Consider the following 17,923-nt stretch of genomic DNA (forward strand, 5'->3'; position numbering starts at 1 on the left):
AGGGCACACTTTATTTCTGAATGATCGAAAAAACATCAAAGAAATATCCGATCCTTATGAAATTTGTACCCCAGTGTCTTAATGCTTTAAAAGTACTGCACGCCACATTTCAAGCCCCCAAACCGGAGCTAAAATCACAATTAACCGGTTTAAAACACACTACAGTCCCTGCCACAGACTTTGCTGCGGCTTTTACCTTCCTTAGGGGTTATTCACAACAGTAATAAGCCTCTCTGAAGTCCTTTTCTAAGCCTCTGGACCTTCTAACGTGAAGCTGCATGCACTGCCTAGTGAAAGTAACTGCGCAACTGAGGCGCGAAAATGAGGCCTCCTCCCTCTGCATTCCAGAGTGAAGGGGCCTTTCTGACAAGATTAGGTGTCTAAACGGCTGCCAGGCGCAAATAAAGATCCCCAAAAGTGTTTCAAAGTTTGCAAAACACTCCAAATGTCACATAAACATGATAAAAATCAAACGACTTAGCCCACAATAGTGTCAACCAGCATAGAGCCCAAGTTATAAGCCTTAATTCTGTTACTGAGTCTAAGAAAATGGCTTACCTATCCCAGAAGGGAAAACTGACAGTCTTCTAGCATTACTAGGTCGTTAAAAAAGTGACTGATCATACCTGAAGCAGATAAGCCTGCAAACTGTTCCCCCCAACTGAAGTTCTCTGGTTTCAACAGTCCTGCGTGGGAACAGCAATGGATTTTAGTTACTGGTGCTAAAATCATACTCCTCTTAACAGAAATCTTCATCACTTTCTGTTGTAGAGTAAATAGTACAAACCGGCACTATTTTAAAATAACAAACTCTTGATAGAAGAAATAAAACTACAACTAACACCACATACTCTTTACCATCCCCGTGGAGATGCTACTTGTTGAGAGCGGCAAAGAGAATGACTGGGGGGCGGAGCCAGAGGGGGGGCTATATGGACAGCTTTGCTGTGTGCTCTCTTTGCCATTTCCTGTAGGGAATGAGAATATCCCACAAGTAAAGGATGAAGCCGTGGACCGGACACACCAATGTAGGAGAAACTAACATTTTATCACCTCTTTCACTTTACCCTTCCTAGTACTTAGAGTAGGCAAAGAGAATGACTGTGGGGTGTAGCTAAGGGAGGAGCTATATAGACAGCTCTGCTGTGGTGCTCTTTGCCACTTCCTGTTAGCAGGAGGATAATATCCCACAAGGATGAATCCGTGGACTCGTCGTACCTTATAGAATTAACATGTGTATACTGCTTACCCCTCCCCATAAAGGGGAAAATGTCAGCCTGTTCTCTGCTTCAAGTCTCCCAGAAACAAAAAGACTGAACATACCTCAAAAATGCTTGTAGCAACACACCGGTCTCCACCCTGAAGATTTTCTTACACTATCTTCAGCAGCTGTGGGAACCATCATGGATCTTAGAAAGCTAAGATCATCAACATCAGGGCAGGAAGCATCCTCACTTTCCCTGAGGAAAAATAGTACTCACTGGCACCATTTGAAAATAAAAAAACTTCTTGATTGAAGAAACTAAACTAACACCTCACTTTACCTCTTCCTATTACTATACAGGCAAAGAGAATGACTTGGGGTGGAGGGAAGGGAGGAGCTATATATACAGCTCTGCTGCGGTGCTCTTTGCCACTTCCTGTTATCAGGAGGATAAATCCTACAAGGATGAAATCCGTGGACTCGTCATATCTTGTAGAAGAAAAACCTAGATTAGCATGCAAATATAACAAAACGTTTATTCCAATAACCGAGATATGTAAAATATCTAGAGTGTACTGAAAGCACCATTTGGACAACTAAAAATGAGGATTACTGTGTCTTTTAAAAACAACTGTATTATTTATTTAACATAAAAATGAAAAACAATCCCCAAACCTCAGAGAATCTGAGGAGACTTTACACCGGATTGCCTAAGAAATATAAGGCAACTGTATATTATCCGGGAATTAAAACTTCTAAAACCAGAGTAGTGTGTCTGCTGCGTGACAAAAACGCAGCAGAGAAAACCCACCATAACTGTCCGATTCAACGGTATAAAGATTAAGAGCAAAAGCGCGCCAAGACGCGTAGTATAGCTCCGCCCATCAAGGACGTGACAAGATAAATCTCCCGGGCGGCTAAATACCTCATTAAAAACAGACGCCGGGAGAATCATGGCGGCAATAATAGTCAAAACCTCCCATCCGATTAGAATATATAAAAAATGCCGGAAGAAAAACTTGCCACAAACAATCTGTGCCAGTTATAAAGCAAGACTAAGAAAACTCCCGAACGGCTAAAAATGCTAAATAAAGCCGTTGGAAGTACAGATTGCCCCAAAATAATGGCGTGCAAACATGCCGCGCAGCATAGCTCTGCCCATCGTGGGCGTAACAAGCTAAACCTCCCAGACGGCTAAATTGTAAAAATGGAGCCGCCGGGAGAACTAGTGCCCATCCTAACAAGGAATAAATAAGCCTCCCGTCAGTTATGCAGTAATAAAAACGTCCAGGGGAGTAAAAAAATTACATCTATCATGCGACACACCCTACATGCGATCATGAGAATTAAAACTAACCATCCAGACGGCTTGTTAGAGCAAAACAAAGCCGTTGCCAGATGCTAGTATTAAGTTAGAGCCACATGTCCACGTCCTTTCAGTGCCAGCAATCACTGCCCAATAACATGTCCTCCCACCTAGGGATGATGTCATCTAGTGTCCCTTAATATCGAAAAGTGCCAATCTGTGAGCGTGTCCCCAGAAATAAAAATCAGCACTTACCTTAAATTGCTGCCCGGCAGTAAGCCAGTCCATCCGGCTTGCGAGGTCCTCATTTTCTCCTCACATTGGCCTGTGGAAATAAAAAGTACTGAGTCTATCTCATCCCTCAGACTTTGACACGCAGGGCAGCAAACCATGTATGGGAGGCACAGTGAGAATTATGTCCCACAAGTTATTATTGCTTTAAAGCCACCAAAAGCTCTACTGTAGAAACTGATATGGACTATGGCTACACCCTAGAACAAAAGCAGCACAATCTAGCACTACAATAATAAACTCTTGATTGAAGAATCTTTTTCTAACGCCTCACTTTACCTCTTCATATCACTAACGTAGGCAAAGAGAATGACTGGAGTGGGAGGGACGGGAGGAGCTATTTAACAGCTCTGCTGTGGTGTTCTTTGCTTCATCCTGCTGACCAGGAAGTGAATATCCCATTAGTAATTAAGATGATCCGTGGACTCATCGTGTCATAAAGAAAGAGTCCTTGAATTTAATAGTGGTTAAAACAGAGCTGGGACACTTTAATTTGAATTTCTTAAAAAAATGCTACATATTATAAAGGGTGTATTCAAGACATACCTTCCCATGTTTCCCAAACAGGTTCTTTAGATCGGCTGCTTTTGTATTTGAGGAAAGGCCACTAACCCAAAGATTTCTAGTTGAACTTCCACTTGTGCCACTACTACTACCTGAAAGACAAAATCAAATGAATGCAACTACTATTTTAATGAATATAACTCACAAAGCACAATTTAGTTAGTGAGGTCAAAATTTGAACTGTGAGACTATTTGTACTTCCAAAAATAACATGCAACTAGTAAATATACTCTTACCATGGCCAAAAAGCCACAGCTATTGCTCTAACATTACACATATCAGCAATATTAACGTACATAAACACTATCGTGCATATATAAAACGTCAAGGAAAAAAAATATTAGAAGGAAATAAAACTAGTGTTTCACTAAAACACTAAAACCATTGAAGCAGTTGGTTAATTATTCATAATTTTAAAACCTTTAAAAAAAATGTTATACTTCATGTGTGCAGTGTCCATTACTTACTGTCACAGCCCTACAAGGTGGTGGTCTCTCTACAGGAAAGCATATCTAAACTGTATGTCAAATCTTTAGATTTAACTGAATAGTAAACCAGCTCATGTTACTCTCAGAGAGAGGATGTCTGCTTCTGCCCATGCACATAAGAGGCAGAATGTGACTAGCTTTTAGTATGTCTGCTCCTTTATTTAGATCTAGGCAGGTGCTATATTGAGAATTTCTAAGTGCTCAGTTTGCAAGAAAATAGGTAAGATGTTTGCTATTTTTTACACTTTCTTTTGAAGTTTACTAATCAATTTTGCAACGTCCTTGCACTTTCAAACACTGTTCCTAGAAAAGTTACCATGCTTTAAGTTTCCTTTTAATACATGAGCGTGTCTATTAGCTTACTGGTTTATGCTTCGAAGTTTGTGCACAAATGCATAAAAAAAAAATAAAAAAAAAACATGCTTACCCGATAAATTATTTTCTTTCTTGGCAGTGAGAGGCCACATATACATTCATTACCTATGGGAAATACTTTACCTGGCCACCAGGAGGAAGCATAGACAAATGCTAACAAAGCATTAAACAACCCTCTCACTTCCCCTACCTTCACAGTAGTTCAAGGTAGGGAAGGCAGTCCTAAGTACTAGGCACCACCGCTTGAAAAACCTCCGAAAAGATGCCTCAGATGAAGCAAAAACTTCAAAATTGGTAAAAGTTTGTGAAAGTATGCAATGAGGAACATGTAGCAGCCTTACATATCTGTTTGACTTAAGCCTCATTGTTAAAAGCCCAGGAGAAAGAAACCGCATGGATAGAATGTGTCTTAATTTCAGCATGGAGGCCGTTAGCTTGCTTCTAAATATACCATGCTAATCGAACTTCTAACCTAGAAAGATATAGAAATAGCATAAGCCTTCAGACCCTTGTGCTTACCAGAATGCAGCGCAAATAAGGAAGAGAATTGATAAATTTCATGGTAGAACGAAGACAGAACATTAACGCTCTATCAATGTCTAGATTGTGCAAAAGCCTCCCCTTACGAGGATTAGGACAAAGCCGGAACAAGAATCTACTGATTAATAGTGTGTGTGTAAATTAATTTTTTGTTCTCAAAACAGCCTTATCAGCATGAAAAACTAGATAAAGGAGGATCACATTGAAGGGCAGACAATTCAGAACCTTTACGAGCAGAAGAAATGGCTAACAAAAACACGACCTTCCAAGTTAGAAGTTTGATATCGATTGAATGCATAGGCGCAAATTTAGCCAGTTTAAGAATTCCAAGAACAAGATTAAGACTCCAAGGATGAGCAATTGGTTTTAAAAACAGGACTAATTCTAGTAATAGCCTGAACAAACAATTTAACATCTGGTAAACAAGCCAACTTCTTATGTAATAAAACAGAAAGAGCAAAAATCTGGCCCTTAAAGGGACAATCTACACCAGAATTTTTATTGTTTTAAAAAATAGATAATCCCTTTATTACACATTCCCCAGTTTTGCATAACTAACACAGTTCTAATAATATACTTTTAACCTCTGTGATTATCTTGTATCTAAGACTCTGCAAACTGCCCCTTTTTTCAGTTCTTTTGACAGACTTGAAGTCTAGCCAACCAGTGCCTGCTCCCAGATTACTTCACGTGCACAAGCACAGTGTTATCTATATGAAATATGTGAACACCCTCTAGTGGTGAAAAACTGTTAAAATGCAATCTGAAAGAGGTGGGCTTCAAGGTCTAAGAAATTGGCATATGAAACTCCTAGGTTATGCTTTCAACTAAGAATACCAAGAGAACAAAGCAAAATTGGAGATAAAAGTAAATTGGAAAATTGTCTAAAATTACATGCTCTATCTGAATCTTTAAAGTTTATTTTGGTCTAGACTGTCCCTTTAAGAGAACTAGCTGACAGGCTCTTCTCTAAACCATCCTGAAGAAACTAAAGTATGTGCAGCATCTTCACCTTGTGCCAAGGAAAACCCTGGTCCGCACACCAGGACAGATAAGTTCTCCACACTATGTGGTAAATCTCCTTAACAGGCTTCCCAGCTTGAACCAAAGTAACAGCTTGGGGACTCTCGCCACCTATAGGAAAGAAATAACTCCACTGGAGTCATTACGGCTGCCTAAAAAGGCAAGAGTGAAGTTTTATTGTGCACGCCACTTATGTATCATTAAAAGTATCCAGTGCCACTTCTAAAATGTCAAATACACAGATAGAACTGTTCAGAGTCCCATCCAAAGTGCTTAACATAAATTTACTGCCCATCTCCACCGGAGGATCCCAGTAATAATGTCCCTCATGCAAATAAAGGTTGTGCCCTTCCCGGTCTATATCACAGACCAGAGTTCAAATTCTAGGCAACAAGTAATTTAGGGGGGGGGGGGGGGCGAAGGGATAGTCAATGACTTCTGCCAGTCTGCATCCTGCAATACACAAAACTCAATGTAACTAACACAGTTTGTCTGTAAAAAGCGGAGTATAGAGGCATGGGAACTTCCCTACGACCACCAGAAGCAAACAGACACAAGACTATTAAGAGAATTACATGGTCTCCATCAGCTTCCTTGCCCACTCTTGTAGGAAACAATCCAATGAGGAAAAAATTAAATCTTCAGCAGAGCACGTCTTTCTGCAACCTCCATGAAACTAAAGAAATACTGAGAATGTAGGAGAAGTGGCAGGGCTATTTACAGGGATAGTCTACAATAGATTTTGTATCGTTTTAAAAGATAGATAATTTCCATTATAATTTTTGCACAACCAATACAGTTATAGTAAAATACTTTTTACCTTGTATCTAAACATCTTCTGACAGCCCTCTGATCACATTACTGGCTATTTAAAATCTATTGAGTTGCATATAGTACTGTGTAGTGCAAACTCTTAAATAACTTCCCAGGCGTAAACACATTGTTATCTATATGGCCCACATGAAGTATCAGTCTCATGTTGTGAATAGCAAATACAAAAGCATTTGATTAAGAGTCTGTCATTAGAGCCTTTAAAACAGGCAGAAATGTAGAGGTTTAAATGTTATAAAGTATATTAATCCAACAATGTTGGTTGTGCAAAGCTGGGGAATGGGTAGTAAAGGCATTATCTATCTTCTTAAACAATAACTTTTTGTGAAGACTGTCCCTTTATAATGCTTTGTTTGGGGTGTCTCTGCCTCCTCCTGGTGGCCAGGTAGAGTATCACATAGGTATTTAATACATTTGTGGACTCTGTGCCATTAGAAATAAGTTCTATACATTTTAAATATCCTTTCACTCAGCTTTCTTGCCAAATATCATTTACTTAAAGGGACACTGAACCCAATTTTTTTATTTTGCGATTCAGATAGAGCATGCAAATTTAAGCAACTTTCTAATTTACTCCTATTTTTTCTTTGTTCTCTTGCTATCTTTATTTCAAAAAGAAGGCATCTAAGCTTTTTTGGTTCAGGCCTCTGGAAAGCACTTTATTGGTGGATCAATTTATCCACCAATCAGAAAAAACAACCCAGGTTGTTCACCAAAAATAGGCCAGCATTTAAACTTACATTCTTGCATTTCAAATAAAGATACCAAGAGAAAAAAGAAAAAATGATAATAGGAGTAAATTAGAAAGTTGCGTAAAATTTCATGCTCTATCTGAATCACAAAAGAAAAAAATTGGGTTCAGTGTCCCTTTAAAATGACTCCGTTTTACTTCACCTTAATGCATTCTCAATTAAAATGTTCTGTTTTCCCATATACTTCTATATAAAGGGGCACTTTACACTAGATTTTTCTTTGCATAAACGTTTTGTAGATTAACCATTTATATAGCCCTTCTGGGGGTGTTTTTTTAAAAATGTATAGTTTTTCTTTTTTTCTTTTAATGTGCTGATTTTCAGACTCCTAACCAAGTCAGATGTATATGTGTGTTTACAGAATCCTGCAAGCTCCTGTTTGTTTAACCTGTCTTTTCACATGCAAGGAAGGGGGGGGGGGGGGGGATTGTCTGCTCTTGTTTTCCAAGCCCCTTTCAGTGGGTATCTCAGCCTAACCTCATCAACAGTGCAAAACTGAATTTCAACATTTCTAAAAATGTTGGTTGTGCAAAGCTGGGGAATGGGTAGTAAAGGCATTATCTATCTTCTTAAACAATAACTTTTTGTGAAGACTGTCCCTTTATAATGCTTTGTTTGGGGTGTCTCTGCCTCCTCCTGGTGGCCAGGTAGAGTATCACATAGGTATTTAATACATTTGTGGACTCTGTGCCATTAGAAATAAGTTCTATACATTTTAAATATCCTTTCACTCAGCTTTCTTGCCAAATATCATTTACTTAAAGATGTATAGTTTTTCTTTTTTTCTTTTAATGTGCTGATTTTCAGACTCCTAACCAAGTCAGATGTATATGTGTGTTTACAGAATCCTGCAAGCTCCTGTTTGTTTAACCTGTCTTTTCACATGCAAGGAAGGGGGGGGGGGGGGGGATTGTCTGCTCTTGTTTTCCAAGCCCCTTTCAGTGGGTATCTCAGCCTAACCTCATCAACAGTGCAAAACTGAATTTCAACATTTCTAAAAATGTTCTAAACTGGATTTTCAGATCAGTATCTGCGTATAGTCTTCTTTATAGTAGTGTTTATCACATGCAGTTAGATAAAAAATCTGTGTACACTGTACCTTTAACAAGCTTACTTAAAAAGGGGAAAAATGGGGACGGAGCCTGGCCGCGCTGGATAATGGCCACTTGGTAGAGAAGCTCCTGGGCCCCTATTTCCTAGATGGGCAGCTCAGGATAGTATGAGGGGGGCAAAAGGCTAATAACTAGCAAGGAGGCAGAGGGGATTAAACAGGGGCCGGATCCCTGTACAGGAAAAAAAAAAAAAAACAGTGAGTGGCGGCAGCCCTGAAAGAAACATCCGGCGATTATTAGCCTGGATCTGCAGCGCAACAGCCGCACATGAGAGAACGGCGGCGAAGGCCCTACATCACCAGTAAGTAGGGAACGCCCAGGCACTGCAGACAATATACCAGCTGAGGGGACAGACTCATCGGACAGCCCTCAGGCATACAGCATAACAAGGGGGTAAGATAAGCATCGGGCCGCACTGCGGCTAAACAAATTAAGTACTCCCGATCACCATCCACACTGAGCAATATAGAACAATAATAGCCCGCACAACCTTGGAGCAGCCTGCTCGCGGTAGCGACCCCCCACAAAACCACTCATTAGGGTATATTATAATATTTATTAACACACAATAGGAAAAGCCCTGAGTGAAAAGGAGCAGCCATTACTGAATCCCTAACACAGACCACGTGGAGGCATAATCCATTTTCCAGAAGCCTCCTGTTTGTACACAGCACACTGCCAGATTGCAATGATTGAAAGGGCAGAGATTACTTCTCACTAAATAACAAGAGACTATTCTGACCTAATATCTGTCCATAAAATGGCCCCAGGCAAACATTAACAGACAACATCTGCCTTTAAAACACAGCACAGGACTCTGTGACACACGCCTTGGACATAAGAAACTAATTACAGAGCAGGCCATACCTGAGCAATTACCTCACAGGCGACAACATACAGCCTTTATATATTGGTTATGCCAGCTAAAAAGAACATTAAGGTTGACACCCCGGCCAGAGCAAAAAAAATTAACCAGTACCTGAAACCGCTTGATAGTATTGCAGCCCAGGCCACAGACATTACTGAAATGGCTCTTAAACACGCACAAACTCCAGACATGCAGACTGCAGGTGTCCCCTGTGAGATTACTAAAGCAGACTTGCAGCTCCAAGCCACTAAAGACGACATTAAGGCAGCTATGTCGGACATGAAAGAGATGTTTAATGAAATGAAGAAAGACATAAAAAAAAGTGGAGCGTAAACTATCAACTTTGGAAGAAGGACATAATATTGCTACACAGAACATCCAACATCTATCCCAGCTCTCATATGACCAAGAGGAGGTTATACACAACCTCATGGAAAAAGTTAAGGACTTGGACAATAGAGGGCGTCGCAACAACTTGAGGATAAGAGGAGTCCCTGAAAGTATACATCCCCCTGCTATACCAGGGTATCTACAGGATCTCTTCAGAACCATAAAGGGAACAAACACAGCCCCAGATGTCACTATTGAGCGTGCCCACAGAGCACTGAGAGCCAAGCCACCGACAAAAGCCCCGCCGAGAGATATCATTGTGAAACTTCTCAACTACGCGGAAAAAGAAGAGATACTAAGACACTCTCGCCAGAAAAACCAGATCACACATGCTGGCATAAACATCCAAATATTTACGGACCTCAGCCCAGCCCCTCTGCAAAAACGCAGAGATCTGCAATTTGTGACAACCGTCTTGAGGGCACAAAAGATTCCCTATAGATGGGGGTTCCCAGTAAGCATCCTGGCCACAAAAGGGGAAAAATCTGCTTCCCTACGCACTTTAGAAGATATACCTGCATTCTGCGAAGCACTACAAATAAAGATCCCGACACCAACAGATCTACCACAGCCACAAAGAAACAGAAGACCTTCTACAACAATTTCTAAGGACACTACAGGACAACCTGCACCTACTACTTCAGAACCTCAAGATATGTCTTTATAATAATTTTGACTTACTGCATCTTTTTTTTTCTATCATCACCCAAGTACTTATAACATGAGGACTTTATCCCACTATATTCAGAGGAACTCTGAAAGTATCCATGTCTTCAGGACAGATGAGTATAGAAACTGTGGTTATATATTTATTATTGATGTTTTTATTGTTGGTAGTTTACCCATTTGGTACTTAGAAAGGTTATAATTGCAAATGAAACTAGACATTGAGAAAATGGTGAATGTATACATGCCTTAAAGACTATAGGGTACAGAACATATAGCTTAGCGTAAATCGTCAGTGTCTAGCGTTGCTGCCAAAATATATGTATAGCACTTAGAAAAGCAGTGGTTACGCTTAGAGATAGACTCCGAGTACCCAAGGGTGCAATCACCCCTACTACACATTGCACACAATATATGTAGTGGTGCCTCTACATTAATGTTAACATAGGATAGAATACACCTGTTATTCATTGCGATGTATAAGTTATCACTGTTTAATATGACTAGATTGTTGTAAGTTAAATAATCAGAAAATGTTTGGTTTAGATGAAAAGTCTTATGGTCTGTGGCTGTACACTGTTATATGCTTGCTGACCACTCCTGCCCTAGCATAAGCTTAATCCCCTACTGAACCTCACATTGGACTGTTTATAACCCCCCCCCCCCCCCAAAAAACCTAATTTAACCGCACAAAATGCATTACTCTCTTTCAATGCATACTTTTGCTGCCACTAGGGAAAGGGGCCCCTTCCGCCTACTTCGTTCATCTGAACCGCAGACGACTTGACTCACTGACTAAGCCAGTACAAAGTAACTTATCCTATCCCGGAATACCCAACCCGACACAAATCATAATTTATCCCCTCCCCCTCCCTCAGTCCTTTCCCTCTCTTCCCCTTAGACCCAAAGACCGTCCACTCAGACACGCCTGACAGATAGCTACTGGTAGAAACCCGAAAGGTTGGTGGTAGAAGGGAAACACCAAAGGTAAAACCCCAGACCCCGACACACCTGCAACAAAGCCTAACACCCAAAGCTGACTACGCCACATAAAACAAACTCAACACACAGGGTGAACATCATATCAGTAAATGTCAAGGGATTCAATGTCCCACAAAAGAGAGCAATCATAACTCATGACCTAAACAGATTAAAGGGGGACATCGTACTAATACAGGAGACACACTTCAAAAGAGGGTTTGAGCCAAAATGGTTTAACCGCTTATACCCCACAGCATACTTCTCCTCAGGGCCAACAAAGAAGTGTGGAGTGGGAATTCTCATCAGACAAAATATCCCATTAAAAATCACAAATGTAGAAAAAGATACAGATGGCAAGATGCTGATTTTGTCTGGCCTGCTATACGGCAGACCAATCACCATCATAAATGTATATTTCCCTAACAAAGCTCAAGCAACCTTCATGCGCGCACTCTCGGGGAGAGTTTTGGACAACATGAAAGGGGTGACATTCATGGGTGGGGACTTAAATGTCCCACTTCATCCCATGGTTGACACGTCGGGAGGCAAGTCAAACGTACCCAAAAGAGACCTTAATCACATAAATAATCAGATAAACACCCTGGCCTTATATGACGTATGGCGCACATTCCACCCCTCAGTCAGAGACTATACTTTTTACTCCAACCCCCACTCACGGCTCGACTATATCCTCACTGACTCTCTAGGCCTCACACTTGTCAGACATACCTCTATACAGCCAACCACATGGTCAGCTCACGCTCCAGTGACATGCCAGATAGAATGGCCGGACTCCCCAATCACCCCATACATTTGGAGATTAGATGACAGTATGCTGGACCTCCCAATGATACAGTCAGATGTAGAGAAAAAGATGGTGGAATATTTTCAGATTAACGACACACCAGAAATGACTTGGACCAATATCTGGGAGGCACACAAATGTGTAATCAGAGGGATACTAATGAAACATAAGGCCACATCACTCAAACAGCATAGAGATAGACACGACACTCTCTTACGAAACCTCAGACACTTAGAACAAGAACATAAAAAGAATCCCCAAAAAATTTACCTCAGAACCCGCTTGAAACAGACTAGAACTGAGTTTAACACTCTCCTTCAACACGAACAGCAAAAGAGGGCACTGAGACTACGGCAAAAATACTACGAGCAAGGAGATAAGGCAGGGAAAATGCTAGCCAGAGGACTGAAACGTAGACACTTAAAAACGCACGTACATCACATTAGAAATAAAACTAACCAGACCAAACATGACTGCACTTCAATAGCAGAAGTGTTTCGCTCCTACTTTGCGACCTTATATAACCTGGACGCCGCCAACACAGGCAGCAATTCACATATCTCAAAGGAACACGCAATAACCAAATATCTAGAGGGAATAGACCTACCTAAATTAGACAATAGTCAGGCAGAAAAGCTAGACTCCCCAATTAGTGTCAAAGAAATTCTAAAAGCCATCAAATCCATCCCATCTGGGAAAAGCCCTGGCCCAGATGGCTTTGGGGCAAAGTACTACAAAAAAATTTGCTTGTGTGCTCGCCCCGAAGCTATTGCTCCTTTTCAACTCAATTAACCACACGGGCGGCTTCCCGGCATCAATGCTGGAGGCCCATATTGTTATGATTCCAAAGCCAGGTAAATCCCCCGATACCCCGGAGAATTTCCGGCCTATTTCCCTCCTGAACACAGACATTAAGATATTTGCTAAGGTGTTGGCGAACAGACTAAGCCCCCTTCTAGGGCATTTAATTTCATCAGACCAAGTAGGCTTTATACCTGAGCGGGAAGAGAGGGACAACACTATTAAAGTGTTGCAACTGGCAGACCTAGCGCGCAACACTGGCCAAGACCTAGTCCTCATATCTACAGATGCCGAGAAGGCCTTCGACAGGGTGGACTGGGACTTCCTCAGGGCCACCCTGCGAAGTATGAATTTCAGCAGCGGCTTTATTGAAAGTGTGTTTTCCCTATACGCCGGACCAACTGCAAGGATTAGAACCAACTCTGTTCTATGAGAACCTTTTAACATCCAAAACGGGACTAGACAGGAGTGTCCCCTATCACCACTACTGTTTGCTGTATCCATTGAGGTACTAGCATGTAGGATTAGATCACATAGGGAAATAAAGGGCGTCCTCTCTAATGGAAAAGAATACAAATTAGCAATGTACGCGGACGATATCTTGCTTACCCTCACTGAAATAGACAAATCCCTCCCACCTCTCCTACAAACATTTGAAGAGTATGGACAGGTCTCAAACTTACATTTAAATAAATCCGAATTACTCAATATAAATACCCCCACTCTAAATATAGCAAACCTCAAACTCACCAGCCCAATAAAGATTCAAAACTCTCAGATAAAATACCTCGGCATACAAATCACACAGCACTTTAATTATCTATTTAAAAGCAATTACCTCCCCTTATTAAAAGAAGTCACAAATGACCTCTCTAGATGGAAAGGCAAAACGCTGTCCTGGATAGGTAGGATACACACAGTAAAGATGAATATTCTTCCACGCATTCTCTATATACTACAAGCGTTGCCCATCCCCTTACCAAAAGCCTACTTAAGCCAGCTGCAGGGTAATATCGAAAAATTCATTTGGGGAGGAATTAGACCTAGAGTCCCTAGAAGAACCCTGTACTTAGCCAGGGAGAAAGGTGGTCTGGGCCTACCAAATTTAGACAGGTATAGACTGGCAATCCGATTGCAGAGGGTGGTGGAGTGGAGCCACAATTCCAGTACTAAACAGTGGATAGAGTTGGATAGAGACATATTACATACGGGAAATGTGGGAGGACTGGCTTGGTTACAGACAAAACATAGACCTGAGATCATCGGCAAATACCCTCTATTAGAAGAGGTGTTTCAAAGGTGGAATGCATTGCTACACACTAGCACATCTATAACAACCAGACCAGCACCACTGACTCCACTCAATGGAAACACTGACTTGCCTTTTATGAAAAAGTCTAAAGACGCCGCTGCGACCCCGACCCATTTAAGAGACCGATCTGTCAGTACAATTGTGAAAGAGGGATGGACGCAACCCTTGACGGAACTGGGTGGGATAATAGGTGACACTCCACAAGGGTGGTACATACATGCACAACTTACACATTACGTCAACTCCCATAACTCACAAAAAAACCTTAAAAGACAGTATACGTGCTTCGAAAACCTATGCGCTTCTACACTACCTCCCCGCCACCTCATATCTACGCTGTATGGGATACTGATGGACACTGAGGGCGAACGATTGCCCACATACTGTCACAAATGGGCCAGAGATCTAAACCTAGTTATCACACACGCAGACTGGATGCGAATCTGTCGCAACCATAAAAAAGTGTCTGTATCAGCCAAAATCCAAGAGACAAATTATAAACACATGTCTAGGTGGTATCTCACCCCCGTGAGATTGCAAAAGATATACCTTATGGCCAGCAACAGGTGCTGGAGGGGTTGTGGCATGCCCGCAGACATGCACCATGTGTGGTGGGGCTGTGAGAAACTGGAGGCATTCTGGGAGAGTGTGGTGGGAGATATCAACAAAACATTAGACTCAAATATAAATAAAAATCCTGGCCTGCTGTTGTTCCATGGCCTACCAAACCTTAAAGATAACGCTAAGCAGAACCTATTATACATAATGCTAAACAGCGCCAAATCATTGATACCACAAAGATGGAAATCCACAGAAATCCCAGATCTTACATCATGGAAACAGCAAGTGGACAACTTGCTCCTCATGGAGCGATACCACTTTGGATTAGGATAACTAGAGACGCACGAGTACATGCTAATGCGCTGGAACGCACACAGAGACACCTGAAGGGCTTACTGACTAAACCAGACTAGGAAGTACTGGCAAAGTAACTCACCGACTACGGAGAGACATAAGACAGCCCGACTACTTGACCAACTACCTCAGCCCCCCAGACATACCCTCACAACATCACTCTGCACAGACGACTCCCTCCCTCCCTTACCCCTTCTCACCATCTCTTATGCTCACCTCACAACATAACTTACCGCATGTGTTTAAAGTATTTGACCTGCAACATTTGACTAGAAATATTTTTGTTTGTTAGAATAACTTCAGATCTGTTGGACATTATATGCAAATGATAATCTTGGACTCGGCCTCACTAACATCTCGCTAAACAATACAGATATGAGCTTTCCAATAGCCCAAGAGTGGCTTGCGATCTCCCAAACGATGTTAGCAGAGATCACCCCCTTGAAACCATCTCAGAGCCACTATAAACATTAACTTGTTAGATTTAAGCCTCACAGGATCCTTAGAGACCTTTTGTTCAACCTCTAAAACACATCTGTATTAAGAATTCATTAGGCTCATATTGTAACCAGAGCCAAGTTTGTACTATGTTTTTCTTTCTTATGATAATAAAGCTCTTTGAAAAAAAAAAAAAAAAAAAAAAAAAGGGGGGGGGAAAAATAGCCAAAAAATAGCCAAAAAGAAAATGATGAAGCAATCTAAAGTGATACAACATAGCTGTAAAAAAAAAAAAAAAAAAACAGACTAAAATATATCACCTGAATATAAAACATATACAAAATATTTTATTTCAAAATTTCCTCAGTAACCAAATTCCATTGTAAAAGGACTTTACGCAGCCAGTCAGGAAGCTAGTCTGGGACTTGCAAGGGAGCTTGCATTTGGCATATGCAGGCAGAGCCATGCTATTTCCTTTATCAGTTTGAGGTTTACTATGAAATCTTACGAAATTTCAGTGAAAACTCATGTGATCACAGAAAAGCAAGTGTGTGACATCAGAACTAATAGTTAATTGGATGCATTTTTTGTTCCAACATGCAGCTGCAGGAAAAATGTTAACAGAGCACTTCCCTATTGTGAGCTGAAGAAATTTTGAGGTAAACAAATTTATGCTGACCTGAATAATTTCTCTATGTTGGCGAGAGTCCATGACCCATAACCCCTCCGACCTCCGATAACTAGTCTGACATATAGCCATGAAAAAAGAGGAAGAAAAATAGAGCCAAAAAAGGAGGTGCAAAAAAAAAAAAAACACCACACTAGCACCAGAAAAAAAAAAAAAAAAAAAAACCAACAACAACAACAACAGGGTGGGGTCTTGTGGATGAAAACCACCATGAAAAAGTTAACCCCTTAATGACCACAATGTACCCTGTATGTCACTGGTCGTTAAGGGGTTTTTCAGGACATAATAGCACAAGTCTAGCAGGAACACACTATTAATGCCCTCCCTCCAGCAGGCTTTGTGGAATATAGCAGTCTCAATGCTGGTGGAAAGACCGCGCTATAAAACAATCAAGTCCCAAAAAAAGGCCAGCGACATACAGGGTACGTCGCTGGTCCTTAAGGGGTTAATTTAGATCAGGTAAGCATAAATTAGGTTCTTTCATACAGGTGGAGAGAGTCCACAATCAAATAGAAAAAGTGAGTCCCACATCAACCAGAAACCGCCTGAAGGACCCCTACCTACCAAAGGCTACTTTAGAAGCAGCAAAAACATCAAAATAGTAGAATTTAGTGTAAGTATGCAAACGAAGACCAAGTAGCTGCCTAGAAAATCTGATCTACAGAGGCCTCATCCTTAAAGGCCCAAGACGTGGCAACAGACCTAGTAGAATGAGCAGTTCTTTTTTTGGGAGGAAACTGGCCCACCTCCAAGTAAACCTTCTTAAAAAGGGGGCATAAAATCCCAAATTTTTCTTTCATGAATCCAATAGAACATACAATTTTAAACAACTTTCCAATATACTTCTATTATTAATTTTTCTTAGTTTTCTTATCTTTAACTCCAAGTGGGAGCTATAGGTTTGAAAAACGGTCTAAATCTAGCAATAGCTTAAACAAACGATTGAAAATGCCACAAACATGCCAACTTGTTACGCAACAAAAACTAGCTGAAAGACCTTTCTCCAGTCATCCTTGTAGGAAAACAAAATTTATGCTTACCTGATAAATTTCTCTCTTGTGGTGTATCCAGTCCACGGGTTCATCCATTACTTGTGGGATATTTTCCTTCCCAACAGGAAGTTGCAAGAGGACACCCACAGCAGAGCTGTCTATATAGCTCCTCCCCTAACTGCCACTCCCAGTCATTCGACCGAAGACAAGCAAGAAAAAAGGAGAAACTATAGGGTGCAGTGGTGACTGTAGTTTAAAAATAAAAAACACCTGCCTTAAAGTGACAGGGCGGGCCGTGGACTGGATACACCACAAAGGAAAAAAATTTTATCAGGTAAGCATGAATTTTGTTTTCTCTTGTAAGGTTTATCCAGTCCATGGGTTCATCCATTACTTGTGGGATACCAATACCAAAGCTTTAGGACACGGATGAAGGGAGGGACAAGGTAGGAACTTAAACGGAAGGCACCACTGCCTGCAAGACCTTTCACCCAAAAATAGCCTCCAAGGAAGCAAAAGTATAAAATTTGTAGAATTTAGAAAAAGTATGAAGCGAAGACCAAGTCGCCGTCTTACAAATC

General features: G+C 41.0%; 1 protein-coding gene across 2 annotated transcripts in view; it reads right to left on the bottom strand.

The window, feature by feature from the left end:
• Positions 1-17,923, bottom strand: part of SLTM (SAFB like transcription modulator) — a 365,442-nt gene that overhangs the window by 250,259 nt on the left and 97,260 nt on the right. For both annotated transcript variants that reach the window (XM_053717529.1, XM_053717528.1), the window contains exon 8: positions 3,348-3,457. In XM_053717529.1, coding sequence (XP_053573504.1) covers positions 3,348-3,457 — 110 coding nt within the window. The remainder of the gene's footprint in view (positions 1-3,347; positions 3,458-17,923) is intronic.

Source organism: Bombina bombina, chromosome 6 (assembly GCF_027579735.1).
Source record: "Bombina bombina isolate aBomBom1 chromosome 6, aBomBom1.pri, whole genome shotgun sequence".
Lineage (NCBI taxonomy): Eukaryota > Metazoa > Chordata > Amphibia > Anura > Bombinatoridae > Bombina > Bombina bombina.